Source organism: Malania oleifera, chromosome 11 (assembly GCF_029873635.1).
Source record: "Malania oleifera isolate guangnan ecotype guangnan chromosome 11, ASM2987363v1, whole genome shotgun sequence".
NCBI classification, from domain to species: Eukaryota; Viridiplantae; Streptophyta; class Magnoliopsida; order Santalales; family Ximeniaceae; genus Malania; species Malania oleifera.
Window position 1 is genome coordinate 47,043,869 of NC_080427.1, and position 21,762 is coordinate 47,065,630.

Below are 21,762 nucleotides of genomic sequence, written 5' to 3' on the forward strand. Positions count from 1 at the left end.
CATCTTCTCATCTTATGGTATATATACTACAACAACAACAACCCTTAAGTCCCACTATATGGGATCGGCTATATGAATCATTTTCTGCCAATTCACACAATCAAGGATGTTTTTTTCGACCAGCTCAATAATTATTAGATCCTTTCTCGCTACCTCATTGCAAGTAATTTTAGGTTTACCTCTACCATTTCTGCTACAATTAACAATAACTAACTCACTCGTCCTCATTGAAGCACTATTTGGCCCATGTTTCAATTGCCCAAACCATTTAAGTTGCCCCTTTTTATCTTATCTCCTACTGGTGCCTTGCCTATCTTATTGCAAATATATCCGTTCTTCAATTTATCCTTACATGTTACACAATTCATCCACCTTAGTTTTCACTTTTTTGCAACTTATTTTTTAGATATGTTGTTTCTTATTTATCGAACATTCTAATTAATACAGCATGACTATTCTTATAGTCGTCCTATAAAACTTTTTTTTTGTTAATTTTAGGGGTATTTTATGATCACATAACACGCCTAAAGCATTGCTCCACTTTGCCTAACCTGCTTTAACTCTATGCATTACATCCTCTTTGATCTCTACCTTTGCTTGTATGATAGATCCAAGGTACTGAAATCTAATAGGCTATTAATTTCTTGATTATCAATTTTAATCTTATCTCCACTGTTTCCCCTTATGTGGTTGAATTTACATTTCATATATTTTATCTCTTTTCTACTTATTTTAAAGCATTCCTACTTTCATCAATTAGAACAATATCATTTGCAAACAACATACACCATGGAATCTTATTTTGGATAGTCCTAATAAGTTCATTGATCACTAAAGCGAAAAGATATAGACTCAATGTAGATCCTTGAACCTTGATGTACCCCTGTTGTAATTGGAAATTCTTTAGACTCTCTTCCTTCGGTCCTAACATTAGTCGTTACTCTATCATACATATCCTTAATGACATCAGTATATCTGCTACATTCTCCCTTCTTTTCCAAAACCCACCAAAAGACTTCTCTCAGCATTTTATCATATCCTTGAGGTCAATAAAAACCATATGCAAGGCCCTTTTCCTTAAACTTTTACATTAACCTCCTTAGAAGATGATTAGCTTTTGTTGACTACCTTCTAGGCATAAAATCAAATTAATTCTCTAAGACCCCCGTTTCTAACCTTATTCTTTGTTCAATAACCCTTTCCCACAATTTCATTGTTCGACTCATATGTTTGATTCTATGGTAGTTATTACAGTTTTGAATATCACCTTTGTTTTCCTATAAAGTTATTATTGTGCTTTTCCTCCACTCCCTTAGCATTCTCTTGGTTTTTAATGTAGTGTTTAAATGATCTATTTACTATATACTTCCAATATGGCCTAAACATTTCCAAACTTCATTTTTGATTTTATTATGTCCTCTAAATTTCCCACTTCTCATCTTTTTTAGAGCCATCTTTACTTTGCTAATTCTAAGTCATTTCATTTTCTTTCTATAACTCTAGCAAGTTTATATACATCACTTTCTTCTTCTTTTGTAACTAGCCTAACATATAGATTATCATAAGCTTTATGATTAGCTTCACTAATAGTTTTTTTTGCATTTTTTTTCTACCCTCTTTATACTTTTCAAAGTTTTTAATTTTTCTACAATTTTACCATGTTTTGTACCAAATTCTTTTCGATTTTACGACTTTTTGGATACCTTGATCCCACCACCTTCTCTATTGCATGAGGATCTTCCTCTAGATTTATTTACAATCTCTTTTTTTTTTTTTTTGCCCTTTTAATAAAGGTAACCATCCTATTCCACAGATTGTTCGCATCTTCCTTATCCCCTATTAGCCAGTCCCTCTGATAATTTTATTGTTAAATTTCACTACAATTTTTCCCTTCAAGCTCCACCACCAAGTCCTCAACTGATTTATTTTGTTCTCTCTCTTCCACTTCCTAGTACATATATCTAATATTACTTACAATCCTTCCACTATAAACAATACCCCCCCGCGCCCCCCAAAAAAATCCTAGTTAAGAAGAAACTTATTTGACTTTTATTTTGTCTACTCTTGAAAGTTATTAAATGTTCTTCTCTTTTCTTAGAGCATGTATTCAAGATTACCAATTTTTAGGTCATGGAAAAATCTAAAATTGAGTCACCAAGCACATTTTTATCTCTATATCTGTGGCTTCCATGAATCCTCTTATAATCTTTATTGTCCTTTGCAATATGTCCATTCAGATAAGCTCCTACAAATGTTTTTCCAGACCTTGATATCTGTTGTATAACCCTATCCACATCCTCCAAAATTATTTTTTCAGTTTATTTGCCTTAATTACATTTGTTATCTTTAAACCTAATACTAACATAATTTTTATAATCCTATCCTCTATTCTTTTGATATCTACCACATTATCTTTTAAGTCCTTATCAACAATTCCCACCCCATTCTTTATGTTTTTCCTTTCCAATATACCAAAGTTTAAAACAAGGTCTTTCAATTTCTATTTCCCCCCTAGCCACTTTGTCTCTTGAAGCGATCTAATGACATGTATATAATGCATATAATTCAAATAAAGCTATAGGTATTTACGTACCTGCATCATATTTTCATCTATCACCAAACAAGTCTCTAAGGTTGCTGAAGCAGTGCTGTCAGTCAGACCCCTAATGATGTTCAATCCATTTCCAATCAAAAGAGCAATATATCAAGAAGATATCATTGTTCTGTATGAAAGATAAGCACATGCTTGCCTGAAAGAGCTTGCAGTTCCTCTGATGCATTCACGATAAGAGTGTATTACAGCTAGGAAGCAAAACCACAAAAAAGAACATCACACAATAAAGCCTAGACAATGAGAAATCTTCTAGAAAATTCTAAACAGCTTGCTGAAATCATGTCTACCAAGGACTGAGATTTCCAAATAGCTTGTTGGAAGGTCAAAAGTAGAGATCTCGGAGTGGTCGATACAGGGGATTCAAATAGTCTAGTGTAGAAACTAAAGGAGAGTATTGGGTAAAAGGGAATCAAAGAATTCACAAGCCTGTTACTATGCTATACACCTACTCTATCCATTTTTGCTGGTCTAGAATAGGAAAAAGCCAGAGCAATAAAGTATACTTTGTTCACCAAAAAGATTTCAAGAAGTTATCTAATTGCTATAGCTCATACATCAAAGCTTAATGCCAACTGCAGAAATTCATTCTCGTATATGAAATGCCTGTCAAGCCCAATAGCTTGGTTAATGAAATGCCAACGTTGGCCTGCCTTTATGTGCTAGGCATGCAATCTAAGAAATCCAAGCATTCAATTCTAGCACATCTTAAAACTCAAAAATGCACACCCCAACGAAGGGAGAATGATGCAAGGGATAATGGCATCGGATTTATTTGGGACTTGAATTGAGTACTTCTTTCAATTACCATTCTGTTATTGTAGCCAATCAATGTTAACAAGCACTGTAGACTGGTGTTATCAGTAATAACAGGTAGCGTAGCAGGACTGCACACAAGGGTATCAAAATTGCCTTTATTTCAGTACAAGTCAAGCGTATTTTGGGTCTTTATTTTGAATTATTTTTGGAGTTCTATTTTATTTTAACGAGTTTATTTTGGATGGCCAAGATATGTTTAGTTCAACAGTCATTATTGTTGAGGTTAAGCTACCATGAGGCATATGCGTAGGTGTCAAATCAAGATTCAAACTGTGAATCAAAATCCCAATAATCAAATCAGAACATTCCATAAACAATTCCAAAACAATTCTATACAATGTGCATATATGCACAAGAAACAAGAGTAAAATATATTGAATTTTAACGACAAAAAAAATCATATTTCATATATATGCTTTTGCTAAGTAATCGAAGATAAAGAAAGGTATTGGAAAAATTTAAAGAAACGCTGAACTCTATGGTGTTTGAGGAAAGGAATTGAAAAAACAAAAATAAGAAGTGGGTCTGTTTGGTATCGTTGTTGTTTTCCATTTTCTATTTTCGTTTTTCCAAAGTGAAGAAATAGATTATAAAAACACGTTTGTTTATGTTGTCAATTTCTGTTTCTGTTCCTAATTTTCAGTTGATCGCCAAAAAATTGAAAACTAGATTTCATGGCAAACTTTTAATATCCATAAATAGTTTTTTTTGGATTAAATTATTCATTTTATACACTTTAAAATTAAAATTAAAATTAAATTATCATATGAATTTAAATATAATTAAAAGAAATATATATATATATATATAAATTTCAAAAAATAGTAATGTAGCCAATTACAAAATACGTTTACTATTTTTCAATTGTCATGTCCAATAAAATTTTTATTGTAAAGTAAATTTTGAAAATAAAATAATTATAATAAATTTTATTTTTTATTATAGTAATTTTTTAATGCGTGTTTTTTGTGATTTTATTATTTTAATCATATTTTTATAATATTATTTGAGTTAAATATGAAAATGAGCATTTTTTCAATTAAGTTCTTAATTTGTAGTAGTTTTATAAATGTTAACCTAACAAGTTACTGGTTTCTAGTTTTTAGTTTCTATTTCTGATTTTTTATTTTCATTTCTAGTTTTTGTTTCTCTAATTTTTGACAGTGATACCAAACAGCTCATAAATTTTTGGTCTTTAACAACAAAAAAACCCATATTTCATGCATATGCCTACTCTAACAACAAAAGAGCAAAATAAATAAATAAATAAAAACATAAAGAGAAAACTGAAACAAAACTTATTAAGAATTTGAAAAACTAATAAAACCTGCGAGCATGGCTGAACACAATACCACCTTAGCCAACCACTTCTTTGCCCCTTCTACATAATATCAAAATAATATCTTCTCCAAAAGTGAGCCGTCATTTTGTATAGGAAACAGAAGGCCTAACGTCATGTGCTCCAACTCCAAGTTGCCAACAAAATGTCCCAGCATTCTGTGTTCTCCTCTTTCAAGACCAAACCAATGGAGAGGGGGAATGGAAGGAAACTGTGAATGGAAAGGAAACTGTGTTAAAAAAAAACAAGAAAAAGAAAGGAGTAACAAGAATTTTTATTCAATTTTAAACCAGTCAGGTCCAATAGGATTTGACAGGCACAAGATCTGCAAATCAATCAACTCAAATCAATTCACTCAATTCAAGGTTGAATCCATCAATTTGGCAATGATTCAAAGTTTTACCCCATGATTCTGCAGTAAAATTCAAATCAATTTAGCATAGAAGTGATACAAATAGTTTGATTTGGATTGTCAATCATACAAAACAACTATATGCATATATGTATAATATTTGGTTTCCTCCACTGTCTATGTTTGTTGCAAAACCTTAAAACCCTAGAGAATGACACTTTCTTCTACTAGGAGTGATTCCCAAAACATACTAACATGATGCTAATAGTTTTATACATTCATTGATTCATATGCTACCCAAAATTATTTTCCCCGTCTTGTGTCATCAGCCTTCTATGCAGACGAACATCAAAACTGTATCAACACCAATTTTGTCAAAGTGAATAAGGAGATAAGAAAAAATAATTCTATTAGCTTCGGCCCAAAGAGTACAATAAGGGGGAGAGCAAGATGTCCTCAATAGAACAAAAGAAAACAACTACAAAAATTTCAAAGGTGCAGCTGCCAATCCTTAACAATTTAGGGCATTGGCAAACCCCAAAAAAATCACATAGGAATGGGTGCAAAGAGAAGCAAGAACATTGCTCTCTCCAACAAGAGACCTGGTAAGGGCTTGCAATCATTGGAAGTCCTAGCATTCTTTTCGGTTCGTCAAAAAATAGCAAAAACCATGCTACACTATAACACTTCTCCCTTCCTCTTGCCAAAATCCCAGTATCTCACTAGCTAAAACTCGCCCACCGCCTACTCTGGAACCTAAGCTTCACCAACAAAAGAAAAGAGGGCACTTTAAATATGTGTTCAACCCTCAAATGCAAAAACTAAGAAGAGTTGAGCATTCGTTTCATTGGATTTGCAGCACAACACACACATGTAAAGATTGAGAGCCTTGTTGGGCCTTCTAATCTAAAGAAAATCGTGTGTGCTAACCTGTTCAAAGTGACAATCCAAATAAAAGTATTCCCACACCATGACAAATTGCCTTCCCACACCTCTTATTTCCATTATTCACCTGTGCAAAATGATTTAGGGTATCGAGTAAAGTGGCAAGTTCTTCAACCTCTTTTCCGTTGAGATTCCTAAAAAAGTGAAAATCCCAAGAAGAAGAGCCTCCATTAGAGGGAAAAAAAGTGCGATGATCGGTGCATTGTGAAGGGAAGAAAGTTCAAACATCAATTCAAATGAGCCCTCGCCCAAGCATCCTAAGTGCGATGATAGGTGCATAATGAAGCGAAGAAAGTTCAAACATCAATTCAAATGAGCCCTCACCCAAGCATCCTAGGCCTACTGACCCAAGCATCCTCCCAAAGTTGAACACTGTTGTCGTTTCCCACTTCAAAATGGGTTAGTGGGAAAAAATACTAGCAACTTGAGACATGAACTTCCAAGCGTTAGCATGAGAAACAAAACACTTCCTCTAGTGTCCACCCATTTTGATTGAACCCACACTTTGCTTCTAATCACCTTGTGCCATAAAGAGTTCATCCCTAAGGGAAACCTCCACAACCATTTTCCGATTGGAGGTGTTTGGAAACTACATTCCCAAGTCCCAACCCCCTCCCAATTTGGATCTATTGACAACCTTTGAGCTAACAAGGTGACCTATTTTATTCCCCCTCAAACTTGACTAGAGAAAGTCAGGAATCATCCTCTCAAGAATCCTAACACTATTGAGCAGCTAGAAGGCATCAAGAAACAAATCATGCCATTTTCATCCCACTTATGCCATTGATATTAAGCTTGTCTACTTGCCCGTCCCAAGATAAATACAATTGATTTATAGATCAAAAAATCAACAAGATTTAGATAGCATGTACATCTATCATAGTTATCCTTACACCAAAAACTAATGCTTTTTAACCATCTTTGAACCCAACAAGAGAAGTTTATTTTTAAAGGCTCTTCGATTTCTTTCTTCAAAACCCTCTTCTATTGGATAGGGTAGGCAGCCATGATATGGGCTGACTTTGTTTACTGATTCAACACAATAAACAAATATACAAACAAATAAAAACAATCAATTTGGACCAAAACCAAAATGAAGGAGCTACGGAAGACAAGCTAGTGTCTAGTTCACTACTTTGTTACTAGCAGGCATTAAATTTTATATGCATTCACTTTATTCATATAAATAAGTAAAAAATAATAATTATTGTGGATCCTAGTCATGTGAAAAACAAAAACATGACCCTAAACATGGGGATGCTTATTGAGTTAAATTATATGCAGACCCAGCTAATGATGGAAACCATGACAGAACTCGAGGAAAAGGTGCGTCCATATCATTTTACATCTTACTGAATGCATTTCGCTACAATATATGTTGATATTATTTTAAGTATGGAAAACTATAGAAAACACACTCCATATATTATGTGAGGCAGGAACCTTTGCATCCACCTGCATATGCAATTTTTTTAACACAATTAGAAAAATATGTATTGTTCAGGATGCTTGGGAAAGATGGCAGCCGCAAAGACTTTCTGCTGCTAAATTATATTTTGGAAATTCTGTTGGCCTGGCGCATTATTTGATGTCAAAGCTTAGATATAACTTATAAGGTGTACAACACTAGTCGCTCAGTTACAAAAGATCAGAGAATTATATTTATTGTTTGGATTAGGCACAAAGGAAGTATTCTAGGAAAGGTGCAAATGGAAAACTTTCAGCTGCTAAATCCTACTTGAATAATGCATGATTCAAATATCTTATTTTGTGGTCTATAATTTTAACTGAATTTAAGATTTAGTTGCAGGGTTTTGGGAGAAAAGTAGAAACACTGCTCTTCTCTGTTTTATCTCTCTCAAAATAATTCCTAGATTTTTCTCTTGCTGGTTTGACACATTATTTGATGTCAAAGATTTGAAACAAGAGCTACAACACTAGTTGCTTTGGTCAAGTTGCTGTCGAACCAAGTAAATCTTGAATTGAAGTGATTACTCATAATATACTGCCCAATTGTGTCTGAAGTTCATGCTGTTACAATCCAAGCCCAACATATGTTCCCATTAGTTAGAGTTGACTACCTCAAATCAGAAGCTAGGGGTCTTCTATTTTAAAATTCTTTTAATTGTTCAAATATATACCACTAAGCATATTTTACATAATTGAAACCATTAAGGTAAGCCTTCCCTTTTGAATATGGAAGAATATTATATGATACAGGAAAATGCATGCCCACGACTACTCCAAGTCTATTAAGAAAGCTTAACTTTACATGTAATTGAGCTATTCACAAGTCAAAACAAGTCGATCCTGTTCATGTTCTTGCTCAACTTATTTATTAAAAGAGCCCCAAAACTTAACTTAAGAATCACTCATTTATATAAATGAATCAGCCTAAATTATTTGTTATGCTAAGCTTCTGAGCCACTAGAGAGCAACCTAGTTCGTTTGTAACCTTAGTTATGAGTCATGGTGATAATGAGGATCATGCCCATTTGTTCTTACATTACCTTGAAACTTGGTTTGGCACAAGTCACAACTTTTTTCAATAGCCATGAATTTGTCGAAAAAAATTGCCCATGATTGCATGCATTGATGGAAAAGAATTCATGTAGCTGACTGCAACGAGTGTGACTTAAGGCTTGGTTTTTTGTTGTTGTTTTTGTTGTTGCTGTTGCTGTTGCTGTTGTTGGGAGAGTGTTGAGTGTGCCCTTATTCTTTGGAAGCTTTAGAGGTTTTGGAAGGCATATAACATCAGGACCATGTGATGGTGTTAGTTTTGTTGTTATTTGGAGTGGTTGGTTGGAGAGAAATGCTCAAATTTTCATGATCTTGGATCTTCTATGGACTTAATTTGGGATTGTATATTTTTTGTGTCCATGTGAGTGTTTCTTACATTGGGTTGAGTAGCTCTTTTAACCTAGTCTTGGTTTTCTCTTGGATTAACTTTTCTTTATTTCTAATGTTTTTTGAGGATTTCATCATCCTTATACATTCTTCTTTCGTAATATATTTCTTTTTTGGTCTTAGAAAAATGAGATTGGGCATTAACAAGGAGAAAATGGCCAAACAAAAAGCAATGAGCACTATGGGTAGGCTTTAATGCTCTAATATCATACTACAGCTATGGAGGAAATGAGTCATCCTAATTATGGTTGATTTCATGTTCTTACGTTAAGATGCATACTACATGAAAGGGCATGCACATACATTTGTTATTATGGTTATGTTACATGCATCATATGCACTTTTTCATTGCATTTACTATGATTAAGAAAATGCATTTTGATTAGCAAGAAAATTTAATAGAAAATATGTATATTGAATCTTGTCTATGGATCTACAAAGTTCCTTATATCATGCTTATTGTTTCTTAAGAATGAGACGGTAATCTGAAACACATGAATAGAAGCATACATACAAAATGGATTAGTAAACCAATCAAGTGTCACATGTTTTGTGAACTTCCCATGGTGCCTTTATGCCATATGCTTACATTTGGATGAACTTGTATTGCCATGGGAAATAAATTACAATCAATCCAAAAGTTATGCATGGTTGTATTAATCAACATTTTCTTTGTTGAGCACCTCCCTTTTGCTACTTTGTATGAATGCATGCTAAGATTTAATAAAGCATTCATGTGTTTTGCACTAGCAACAATTATCGTAATTCATTTCATGGATGATCTGATATTTAATTGAGAGGTTGTCATAGTTTAGAATTATTAGCCCATCAAATTAGTCACACCTCCAAAATCGACTGGGTACCCTTGGAAGGAAGACTGCTACAAGGTTGTTAGAAACATTGGCTTCATAAAGTAGTAAAGATCTATGACTACTACTTCCTCCTTTTCCTTTGCCAATGCCAGAGCATGCCTCTACAATGCCTCTATTCCTATAGATTTATAGTTAAAATCTATTGAACACAATTGGGTGTTCAATAATGGATATTATAAAGCTAGGTATTGGGATCTAATGGACTTAATGAACCTTTTATTTTTTCAAAAACTATAGTGGATAGACAAAAACCACTCTTAAAGTTTCAAATGATGTACCAATGTGTCTAGCCATGAAGCATAAATATGGGATATAAGATATAAATGTAGTGAAATGACCAATATATAGGTAATGACATGGCATAAGGCGGAGGGTGTGAAATAGAATCAACTCACCCACACATGGTGTAAAACTTGCTGTAATTATAATTTGCAATATTACACCTCTCAACAATCCTTCAAGAAGCCTGCATGATGCAAAACAATGTTAAGAGTACTGATTAAAGGGAAATTAGAAGAAGAGGAATACAACAACAACAACAATCCTTCAATCCCACTAAGTGGGGTCGGTTATACGAATTCTTTTTCTCCAATTCAACCGATCGAGAGCATTTTGTTCTACTAAATTAAGGGCTATTAAATCATTTCTCACTACTTCATTCCAAGTTATTTTAGGTCTATCCATACACCTTTGCATGTCAAAAACAATAAAACACTCCTCTTCATAGGTGCTCTGTCATGCCTACATTTCAAATGCCCAAACCATCTAAGTTGCTTTCCTTATCTTATTTTCAACCAGTAATATTCCTAAATTAATGCATATATGCTCATTTCCTAGTTTATCTTTTAAGGTTAAATCACTCATCCACCTTAACATTCGCATTTTGGCAACTTTTACTTTTTATACATGTTTTTTAGTGGTCCAACATTCTAAACCATAAAGCACAGTCGGCCTTATAGCCATCTTATAAAACTTCCCTTTTAATTTTTAGGGTATCTATAATCACACAACACGTCTGACGCACTTCACTTTACCCAGCCTACTTTAATTTTATGTATTACATCTACTTCAATTTCCCTTTCCATTTGCATAATAGATCCAAGAATCGAAATCTATTAGTGCTAATAATTTCTAGATTATTAAGTTTAATCTTCTCTCCACTACTACGCCATATGTTATTGAAATTATATTTCATATATTATGTCCTATTCCTACTTAACCTAAAACCTTTGGACTCTAATGCAGTTCTTTCATTAATTAGCACAATATCTTCTACAAAACATTATCCTAAAACAAACTCTGAATAGATTTTAGTTCAACCAGGTTTGGGTTTATCACTCTATCATCCAGTCTATTATTTCCCATTGAAGTCACTGTTGACGCATGAAACAACAAAGAGAGAGAGAGAGAGAGGATTTGAGAACTCTGTTTCAAAATAACCTTGACACCTCACCTTTTCTCTGTCATATATAAAGGAGCTAGACTGCATTTTTTACCTACAAAAGAGATCTCTTAGTGACATATAAATATCATCCTTCTCCTTAGATGCTGTCGATGCTTTAGATATTATATCAACTGTTGCAATCTTTACTAAGTTTGGTCCTTAACTAGGTACTATACAAACTAAAAGTACATGTTTTTTACCTACCTGTAATTTATTCACCTCGTTTTGTCAAAGGAATCTTTCAATTGAAGTATTGATAAAGATATGGACATTTTATTATTTTTATTGTTATTTTTTTTCCAATTCCACTTCCCTTAATTGCTCTTGTGACTCCATTTTGTATAAGATCCCTGCTCTACCTTTGCAATTTTTTTTTATTGTGGTGCAAAATTGCTATCATTACACATTCGGTCCAGTTAAAAGTCTAGGAGCATTCCTAGCCTCCTAGAGTGCACCCTGCCCACTCATTTGGTTTTTAATTCATTCATTCAATTAGTACTATATCAATTATTTAAATTTTTAAACTTTGAGGAATCAAATGCCACCTTTCTCAGCCATCTCAAAAAAATTAAGCATTCTTCGGCCTTCACAGTTTTTATCGGACATAAGGAATATAGCAAGTGGAATTTGAATTACGCATTATTTTGAACACATTTGGATTTACTACAAACAAACCCCCAAATATACGTAAGTACTACAAATTAAATTGAACCAACATAAGGACTACTAATTAACTAAACACAATTGGATTTATGACCCAACAAACCCTTGACACTGTTCTTTGAAATTGGTCACCAAAGTGGGTCAAAGTGATCCATCCAAGAACCATATTCCTATCCTACATCATTCCCTCCTTCCAACAAGAACTTGACTATGTAGAGTTGGGAAAGCACGAAGAAATAAAAAGAATCATCTTGCTTCATGAGAAAGAAGTAGTGGACACTTTAATTTTTTGAGTGGAAGAGCTTGTGATGACATCTTCTACTTCTTCTAGTTAAATGGAAGAGGTGTAAAAATTTTCATGGACATCGTGCTCAACCCTCCTATCAAATAACCATGGAAGCCCCAGAAAAATAAGACAAATCTTGAGAGGAAGGATGGCTAAATGCACTATCTCCATAATTGAATCAATCTTCAAGGCAAGCAAGTAATGGGCTTTGAAGTCGGTATTGCTCACCTATGAACTTGTATGGATCAGGATGTGGTTCAACCTCCAAGTTTAACTTCCTCACAACATCATCAAAACAAAATTTATAATACCAAAATCAATAGAAATTACCTAAGTTTGAAAAATGATGGTTTGTCTTGAATTTTCATTTTCATTAACCCTGCAGGAAATGAGTATAAGTTGCAGCACTAAACAATCTTCCAAGTTGACATGTTTCTTAAAGTCAATTGAGACTTCTCTCTCGGCTTCAATCATCTTCCTTTTTACTACAATAGCCATGACTTAGTTCGCACATTGTCCAGACCAATGCCCCAAACCTTGCCATTTATAACTCTTGGTTGCTAGTTGGACCATAGATGTTGTTTTGGAATGCTCAGGAGTCCTCCAGGGATTCCCAACCACTCAACTTTCCTAGCACAACTATACTAATAGAATTCTCAAATTGAAGGGTTGATGCAGTTGTAGAATGATTACGCAGCATATCCTCCTCCATGCGAGTGGCAATCTATATTGCATATCCAACTGAAATGAGATGAGAAGCAGCAAGCTTGAAGGCATTAGTGAGCTTCAACCCTTTCCTATACAAAGCAATCATCACATTCCCTCACCACCTTGCCAGCACAAAAGCAAAATGATAAAACCAACTAGTGTAATCAACCACATTTTTATCTCATTGCTTCAAATCAAAAGGTTGCCAATGAACACACTTCTGGTAAATGGAAGATACAAGTTGTTGCTGCATGGATTTCTTCATCCAATTCAATGTTCTAGTCTCACCAATATATCCTTCTAGAGATTTGTTCCCTTCAATTTAGATAGAGTCAAATACAACTTTCAAGCATGAATGCCTTATTCATGTCATATCATCGGAAATAGCAGTATAAAGAACACACCCAACAAATGATCATCTTGTTCTTCATGATGCTCAAATGTGTGGGAAGCAACATCACTTATACCACTTACCAGTTATGTCAGAAAATCAATGGGCCTCTTACCTAGGCCATAACTTCAGTTGTCAGCTTATTCAAATTGGTAATAATAGTCTCCCAACTCAATATCAGTCATCATGATGCTCATTATTTGGGTTTACAACCCAAAAATCCCTTGAGCCTAATTTTTGAAATTGATATCTAAATTGGACCAGAGAGATCGTATAATCTGATTCCCATACTAGGCACCTATGTTTTGATGAACCCTCCATTTCATTAGATACACTATGTTTACCATGTACGCCAAATTTAAATCTAACATATAATTAGACAGTTTATCTAATAGCTACTGTTTATTGTAAACAAATTGTGTACTTAAACCTGTTATCAAGCACCGTTTGGATGAGCTAACTTCTGAACAAGAGGATAAATTATCCTTTAATCTCTAATGATGTTGACATTTGACATGCATGACAAGAATTCACAATACCTTCAGATTCCCAAACAGAATATAGTAGGAATGAATTACATATTCCATATAAATATAACTGTTTATTATTACCAAAAAAAAAAGACAATGTCATCCTGAAGCAAATCACAATGCAAAAATTGGCATTATTGCAACCAATATAAAATAGTATACACAAAACAATCCCATGCTGAGATTTGAAAATATCATTTCTTGTCTACACCATCTTTGCTAGAATAGTTCAAACTTTTTCATCATCACATGTACCACCAGTAGGCATATTCTCCCTACGCCTAATTTTGTCACCATCATCACAATCAGTGTTATCTTTTACCCAAATTGGGCTTCTAGTGCCCACAAACCAGTTCCCAATGTCATTGATGCTAACTCATGAACCTAATGAGCAACAACCAAAATCCTAACCCATATCAAATGAGAGTGTAGCATCATCACCTTATCTGCCCCTTAGTACCCACAACAAAAATCTCCAATAACTCCAAAGACATCTTCAACCCACTAGTGGTCTTGTTAACCACACACTCAAAACACCAACTTTGAAAGAGCACTCACTTTATGGCAAGCCACAAAGTGATATCACCAATCAACATAGAGAACATCATCTCCCCTTCTACATTTCCAAGCAACGCCACCTCCAAGTTGTAAGTCCCAACAGATGGGTTCAGCAATATGTATCCTTTTGCATCAATCCGCTCAATCTATGACAATCTCCTCAGGAAAGTTGGAATGCTATCAAATCTTTTATTCTGTCTGTCCAAGTTATTTTAGGTACAAAACTCCTCCTCCTATTACCTTTAACAACTACTAAAAATCTTCCCTCACTAAACATTATTTTATCTGTCTTGCAATAGCCCAAAACTCTCCAAGCTTCCTCTGTGCAAGGAATTAAGAAGAAACTAGTGCTCCATTTCAACAACCCTATGCTAAAATAGTAGGTGTTTACCCCTGCTCGCCCAAGCTTCCATCTCTGAACCTAGCAAGAGTATTTTCGCCCTTACCAACTGGGCGCGAACATCAATTTGTTAGGTTTTATTAAACTTAATAAGACCAAGTCTGATAAATTAATTTTGTTTATAAATAAATGAACTTATCCTAAGACCAATTTATCAGAATAACCTTGACACCTCACCTTTTTTCTGTCATATATAAAGGAGCTAGACTGCATTTTTTACATACAAATGAGATCTCTTAGTGACATATGTGTTAACAGAGATAATTCAGGCAATTAGGTTGTAAATAATGTTGATTAGGCTGTAAATAATGCCGAAAATCTGGCATCATTTAAGTGCCGAAAATCAGGCAACAACAATGTAAATCTCTTCTATATAATGAAAGCAAACCTGATGGCAAGGGCATTCAGACCAAAATTAACATGGTATCAAAGCCCTTCTTTGATTCCGTCGTTTTGGTGTTAATCACTGGGTGTGATTCTCATCGATTTTTTTTTTCTTTCTATCGATTTCAGCAAGTTCTTTCCTGCTTTTCGTGGGTGTCGGTCTTCTCTGTGGTGTCCACTTGGGTGGTTTCGAGTTTTGTTTGGGATTGCCGGAATTTTCTTTTTTTAGTTGTGCACGTTGTCCTTCGTTGCGGGCTACTCATCTCGGTGTCTTTCTCGTGGTGGCAGCGCATCTTTGTGGCTGTCGGCAGTTTCTATGGTGGTCAACAGCTTCAACTCCTCCTGGTGTGATCGACGAAGGTGCTGTGTTTCTACCTCTGCTGTGTTGTTTTTCACATAGAGCAAGTATTTCGAGTTAGGCTTCCGTGTTTGATATGTGCCTTCCGTGTTTGATCTAGCTTTTTTTTATTTCTGCTGACCTTTTGTAATATGGTTGTCTGTGTACCTCTTATTATTTGGATTTGGACCTAATTTGAGTTAGGCTTGTCGTTTATTTGGTTGACTGCTTGGGCTTATTTTTTTTTAGTGCCTTTTATCATGTCTATTGAAAAGACTATTGTTCAATTTACTGGAAATAATTTCTCTACCTGGGAATCCCAATTTAAAATGTTCTTAAAAGGGAACGAATTGTCAAATCATATTGATAGTTATGCTCAAGTTCCCACTGATAACAAGGAATTTGCACAATGGGAGGTCAAGGATGCTAAGGTGATCACTTGGCTGTTGGGGACGATTGAGTCTCACCTTGTGACCAATCTTCGCTGTTTTACTATGGTTTATGCTATGTGGGATTAACTCTACCATATTTACCACCAAGATCACAGTGCTCGGAAGCTCCAATTGGAGCTGGAAATTAGTAATTACAGTCAAGGTAATTTACCTATTGAACAATTTTTATTCTGGTTTTATTAATCTTTGGAGCAAGTATTCTGCTATTGTTCATGCTAAGGTTCCCCCCACGGCACTCGCGGCTCTTCAAGCGGTTCATGCTGAGAGTCAACACGATCAGTTTTTTATGAAACTTCAACTTGAATCAGTTACCCAACCAAATTCAATTTTATATATTACATCTTCTTCAATTTCCCTTTCCATTTGCATAATAGATCCAAGAATCGAAATCTATTAGTGCTAATAATTTCTTGATTATCAAGTTTAATCTTCTCTCCACTACTACTCCTTATGTTATTAAAATTACATTTCATATATTCTGTCTTATTCCTACTTATCCTAAAACCTTTGACTCTGATGTTGTTCTTTCATTATTTAGCAAAATATCATCTGCAAACAACATAACCAAAGGATCCCATTTTGGATATTCCCAGAAAGTTCATCAATTACTAAAGTAAAAAGATAATGGCTCAAAGTAGAACCTTGATGTATACCTATTGCGATTGAAAAATATCTAGATTCCACTCCTAAAATCCTAATGCTAGTCACCACTCTATCATACATATTCTTAATGACCTCAGTATATCTACTGCAAACCCCCTTCTTTTCTAAGACCCACAAAAGAACTTCTCTAGGTACTTTATCATATGTTTTTTTTCTCTTGGTCAATAAAAACTATATTAAAGTCATCTTCTTTTTCCTAAGCTTCTCCATTTATCTTCTTAAAATATAAAGAAGGAAGATAGAGAAGGAAAAAGTAGAAGATACAAAGGAAAATAGGGAAATATACTTCCTCTTCAATTTTCAAATTCACCAACTCCCTCTTATTGTCTTTCACACCCGATTTATTAAAGCCTAAATTACAGGAAAATTATAAATAAACCCATAAAGATACAGGAAATTAGAAATAAACATGTAAAAGACACATCTACTAAAAACAAACCCCCAAATGTAAGTCTACTAAAAATTAAATTGAACCAATATAAGGACTACTAATTAACTAAACACATTTGGATTTACGACCCAACAATCCCTTGACCCTATTCTTTGAAATAGGTCTCCAAATTGGGTCAAAGTGATCAATCCAAGAACCAAATTCCTATCCTACATCATTCCCTCCTTCCAATAAGAACTTGACAATGTAGAGTTGGGAAAGCAACAAGAAATAAAAGGAATCATCTTGCTTCATGAGAAAGAACTAGTGGTGCACTTTAATTTTGTGGGTGGAAAAGCTTGTGATGACATCTTTTACTTCTTCTAGTTAAATGGAAGAGGCGTAAAAATTTTCATGGACATCGTGCTCAACCCTCCTAGCAAATAAACATGGGCGCCCCAAAAGAATATGACAAATCTTGAGAGGATGGCTAAATTCACTATCTCCATAATTAAATTAATCTTCAAGGCAAGCAAGTAATGGGCCTTGAAGTCGGTATTGCTTACCTATAATCTTGTATGGATCAGGATGTGGTTCAACCTCAAAGTTTAATTTCCTCACAACATAATCAAAACTAAATTTATAATACTAAAATCAATAGAAATTACCTAAGTTTGAAAAATGATGGTTTGTCTTCAATTTTCATTTTCATAAAAATTGCAGGAATAGAGTTTAAGTTGAAGCACTAAACAATCTTCCAAGTTGACTTGTTCCAGTTAGTTGAGACTTCTCTCTTGGCTTCAATCATCTTCCATTTTTCTGCAATTGCCATGACTTAGATAAGACATTGTGCAGATCAATGCTCCAAACCTTGGCATTTGTAACACTTGGTTGCTAGTTGGACCTTAGAAGTTGTTTAGGAATTCTCAGGAGTCTTCCAGGGATTCCCAACCACTCAACTTTCCTAGCACAACTATACTAGTAGTATTCTCAAATTGAAGGGTTGATGTTGTTCTAGAATGATTATGCAGCATATCCACCTCCATGCAAGTGGCAATCTATATTGCATTTCCAACTGAAATGAGATGAGATGCAGCAAGCTTGAAGGCATTAGTGTCTCTCTTGGCTTCAATCATCTTCCTTTTTTCTGCAATTGCCATGACTTAGTTAGGACACTGTGCAGATCAATGCCCCAAACCTTAGCATTTGTAACACTTGGTTGCTAGTTAGACCTTAGAAGTTGTTTTGGAATGCTCAGGAGTCTTCCAGGGATTCCCAACCACTCAAAACTTTCCTAGCACAACTATACCAGTAGCATTCTCAAATTGAAGGGTTGATGTAGTTCTAGAATGATTACGCAGCATATCCTCCTCCACGCGAGTGGCAATCAATATTGCATATCCAACTGAAATGACATAAGATGCAGCAAGCTTGAAGACATTATTGAGCTTCAACCCTTTCCCATACAAAGCAATCATCACATTCCCTCTCCACTCTATGCCAGCACAAAAGCAAAATGATAAAACCTACGAGTGTAATCTACCACATTTTTATCTCATTGCTTCAAATCAAAAGGCTGCAAATGAACACACTGCTAGTAGTTGGAAGATACAAATTGTTGCTGCATGGGTTGCTTCATCCAATTCAATGTTCTAGTCTCAACAATATCTCCTTCTAAAGATTTGTTCCCTTCAATTTAGATTCAGTCAAATACAACTTTCAAGCATGAATGTCTTATTCATGTCATACCATCAGAAATAGCACTATAAAGAACACGCCCAACAAATGATCATTTTGTTCTTCATGATGCTCAAATGTGTGGGAAGCAACATCAGCTATGCCACTTTCCTGTTATGTCGGAAAATCAATGGGCCTCTTACCTATGCTATAACTTCAGTTGTCAGCTTATTCAAATTGGTTGTAATAGTCTCCAAACTGACCTCCACATTTTGTACCCTACCGGACAACTCAATATCAGTCATCATGTTGCTCGTTATTTGGGTTTAGGAACCAAAAACCCCTTGACCCTATTTTCTGAAATTGATATCTAAATTGCACCAGAGTGATCCTATAATCCGATTCCCATACAAGGCACCTATGTTTTGATGAACCCTCCATTTCATTAGATACGCTATGTTGACCATGTACGCCAAATTTAAATCTAACATACAATTAGACAGTTTATCTAATAGCTACTGTTTATTGTAAACAAATTGTTTACTTAAACCTGATATCAAGCACCGTTTCGATGAGCTAACTGATCTTTTAACAAGAGGATGAGTTATCTTAAAATCTCTAATGACCTTGACATTTGACATGCATGACAAGAATTCACATTACGTTCTGTTTCCCAAACAGAATATAGTGGGAATGAAATAGATATTGCATATAAATATAATTGTTTATAATTAAAAAAAAATGTCATCCTGAATCAAATCACAATGCAAAAATTGGCATTAATGCAACCAATATAAAATAGCATAGATAAAACAATCCCATGCTGAGATTTGAAAATATCATTTTTGAAAATATCATTTCTTGTCTACTCCACGTTGGTTAGAATAGTTCAAACATTTTCATCATCAATTACCTTAATATAGCACCGCTTTCTTTTCTTTTTTTTTAAATTATTATTTCCCATTACAATGGTTATTCTATTCTCTCCACGCTCCAGTGTGCAAATCAAACTTAAACTAAATTGAAAACAATATCCACAACAATTATTCAAACTTGAAGCATACCAAAAAGTTATTAAGAGGTGTAATCAGTGAGTGGGGGGTGTAACTACATGGATGCATGAATTTTTATTAATTCATAAAATAATGCCAATTCTGATGGAGATGGTGATTGAATAATTTTCTCAAAATCCCCGAGACTTGAGCACTCGCCTATTCTTGTCAAAAAATGAACAACTGGGTTTAGTTGTACGATTTAGAGATGATAAAAATGAAATCCTAAATGCTAAACAAAAAAATAATGCTGGATGCAATAGGGTAACCTCTGACTATTCACAAGTTCTAGAGACCCAAAAGAAAACATTGAAAATTTACATGAATAATTGTTAGAAAAGAAAATCTACATTCTAGAGATCTCCTCTACACAGTTAACGCGTAGGGAACAGAACTCAGCAGGAAATCTACACAGATAGAATGAAACTGCACCCCCTAACCACAATGACAAAGACAGAACTAAGAATGAATAAAAGAAGGGAAAACAAACAATCGAACTAAACTCCTTTCTAGTGTAGAAGAGAATAAAATTTACTAGCATTCCATTTGCTACACTAAAAGTGGCAAAAAAAAGAAGACATCAAAAAGAAGAAGAGCAATTTACTAATATTCCATCTGTTGTATTAATTTTGTGCAGGAAAAGCAACTGCAAGAAGAAAAGCAACTCATGGAGGGCGAGGTAAGCAGACATAAAGAAATAAATAAACAAGAAAAGAAAGACAGACATGAGAGAGAGAGAGAGAGAGAGAGAGAGAGAGAGAGAGAAACTATATATATATATAAACATTTTATTTGTTGGTTGTAGATAGCAGCAATGACCAGCAGCGAAGCTCTGCAGCGAAGAGAGGACGGGGAGGAGAACAGCATACCCCTTCATCTCCATCTCCAGCAGACAATGCTTCATTTTCTGTAACTCTAAGAGGGTCTCTCACCTGCACTCCCTGCTCGCCTCTAAATAATGTATGGATTCCTCTACACATATACAATTGAGATGCTATATATAAAAATATTTTGACTGAGTGTGTAATAATCCCTATCTGCTGTCGCATGGAGGGTTAATGGGCCCTGCGTGGCACACCCTCAGCCGTCGATTATGTACCTTTGAATATAGGTGCTAACTAAGTATTGGTTGTGTACTTGCACTGAAATTATATTAGTTTTGTAATTTTTTTTCTTGAAACAATTGTGTTCAACATCCTTTAACACTGATTAATCTATCGGGATAATGGTTCTACTCTTATATATTTTTATCCACTTAAATACTAAGATATTATCAAAGATATTTAATTAATTCATCAAAATAATGGGTTCTCCCCCTATACCTTTTTCCATTTAAATACTAAAGTATTATCTAAAACTAAAAGTCCTAATTTTCAAGATTTGAATTCTGATCATTTAATTAGAAGTGTCTTAAGTTTACCTTTTTTTTTTTTTTTTTTTTTTTTAATATCGCCGGATGTCCACGCCTGTCAACGTCCGTTTTACGGTCCGCACCGGTTATGACTAATCCCACGCCCTGTAAAGATGGCCCCACATCACCACAAGGGGGGTAAATTCAGGAGCCCGCCGCAGGAATCGAACCCAGGAGTCATTTCTACTAACCGTCAAGCGGCACTCCACAAGATCCGCCCTGCCAACTGAGCCACCTTTGGAGTGTAATCTTTTTATTACTATGTTTTTTTTTCTTTTTTTTTCCGTTGATCTTTGCTTATTATTAAATGTACTTTTAATAAAATAGGAAAATTTTGACTTAACTCTTTGAGTTTCAGTTATATTGTGAATGTCCACTTTAATCTTTACATTTGATTCATGAAATGCCTACCTTTAAAATTTTGATAACTATAATAGAGAATTCAATTGTTTATTTTTAAGAAATATTTTATTATCATAATGTATGAAAATTTAAAAATTTTAGAATAATAACATAAAAATTAGAAATAATTTTTTCAAATTTAATTAAATACTTTTTTCATATTGCATGCGACACACAAGTAATAATATC

At 34.4% G+C, this 21,762-nt stretch overlaps 1 protein-coding gene and 1 long non-coding RNA gene across 4 annotated transcripts in view; one reads left to right on the plus strand and one right to left on the minus strand.

Annotated features, from left to right (window-relative positions):
* Window positions 1-20,742, minus strand: part of LOC131168319 (uncharacterized) — a 33,916-nt gene extending 13,174 nt beyond the window's left edge. Inside the window, exons 1-3 of one of the 2 annotated variants that reach the window (XR_009140280.1) lie at window positions 20,580-20,742; window positions 10,241-10,311; window positions 4,758-4,980 (exon numbers count right to left, since the gene is read on the minus strand). This is a non-coding gene — a long non-coding RNA (uncharacterized LOC131168319). Of the gene's footprint in view, window positions 1-4,757; window positions 4,981-10,240; window positions 10,312-20,545 lie in introns of both variants that reach the window. The other variant, XR_009140279.1, reaches the window with a different exon arrangement.
* LOC131168318 (truncated transcription factor CAULIFLOWER A-like) overlaps window positions 1-20,945 on the plus strand; it is a 73,959-nt gene extending 53,014 nt beyond the window's left edge. Inside the window, exons 5-7 of one of the 2 annotated variants that reach the window (XM_058127655.1) lie at window positions 7,351-7,392; window positions 20,398-20,439; window positions 20,566-20,945. In XM_058127655.1, the coding sequence (XP_057983638.1) occupies window positions 7,351-7,392; window positions 20,398-20,439; window positions 20,566-20,673 (192 nt within the window). In that variant the 3' untranslated portion in view covers window positions 20,674-20,945. Of the gene's footprint in view, window positions 1-7,350; window positions 7,393-15,497 lie in introns of both variants that reach the window. The other variant, XM_058127656.1, reaches the window with a different exon arrangement.
* The last annotated feature ends 817 nt before the right edge of the window (window positions 20,946-21,762 follow it).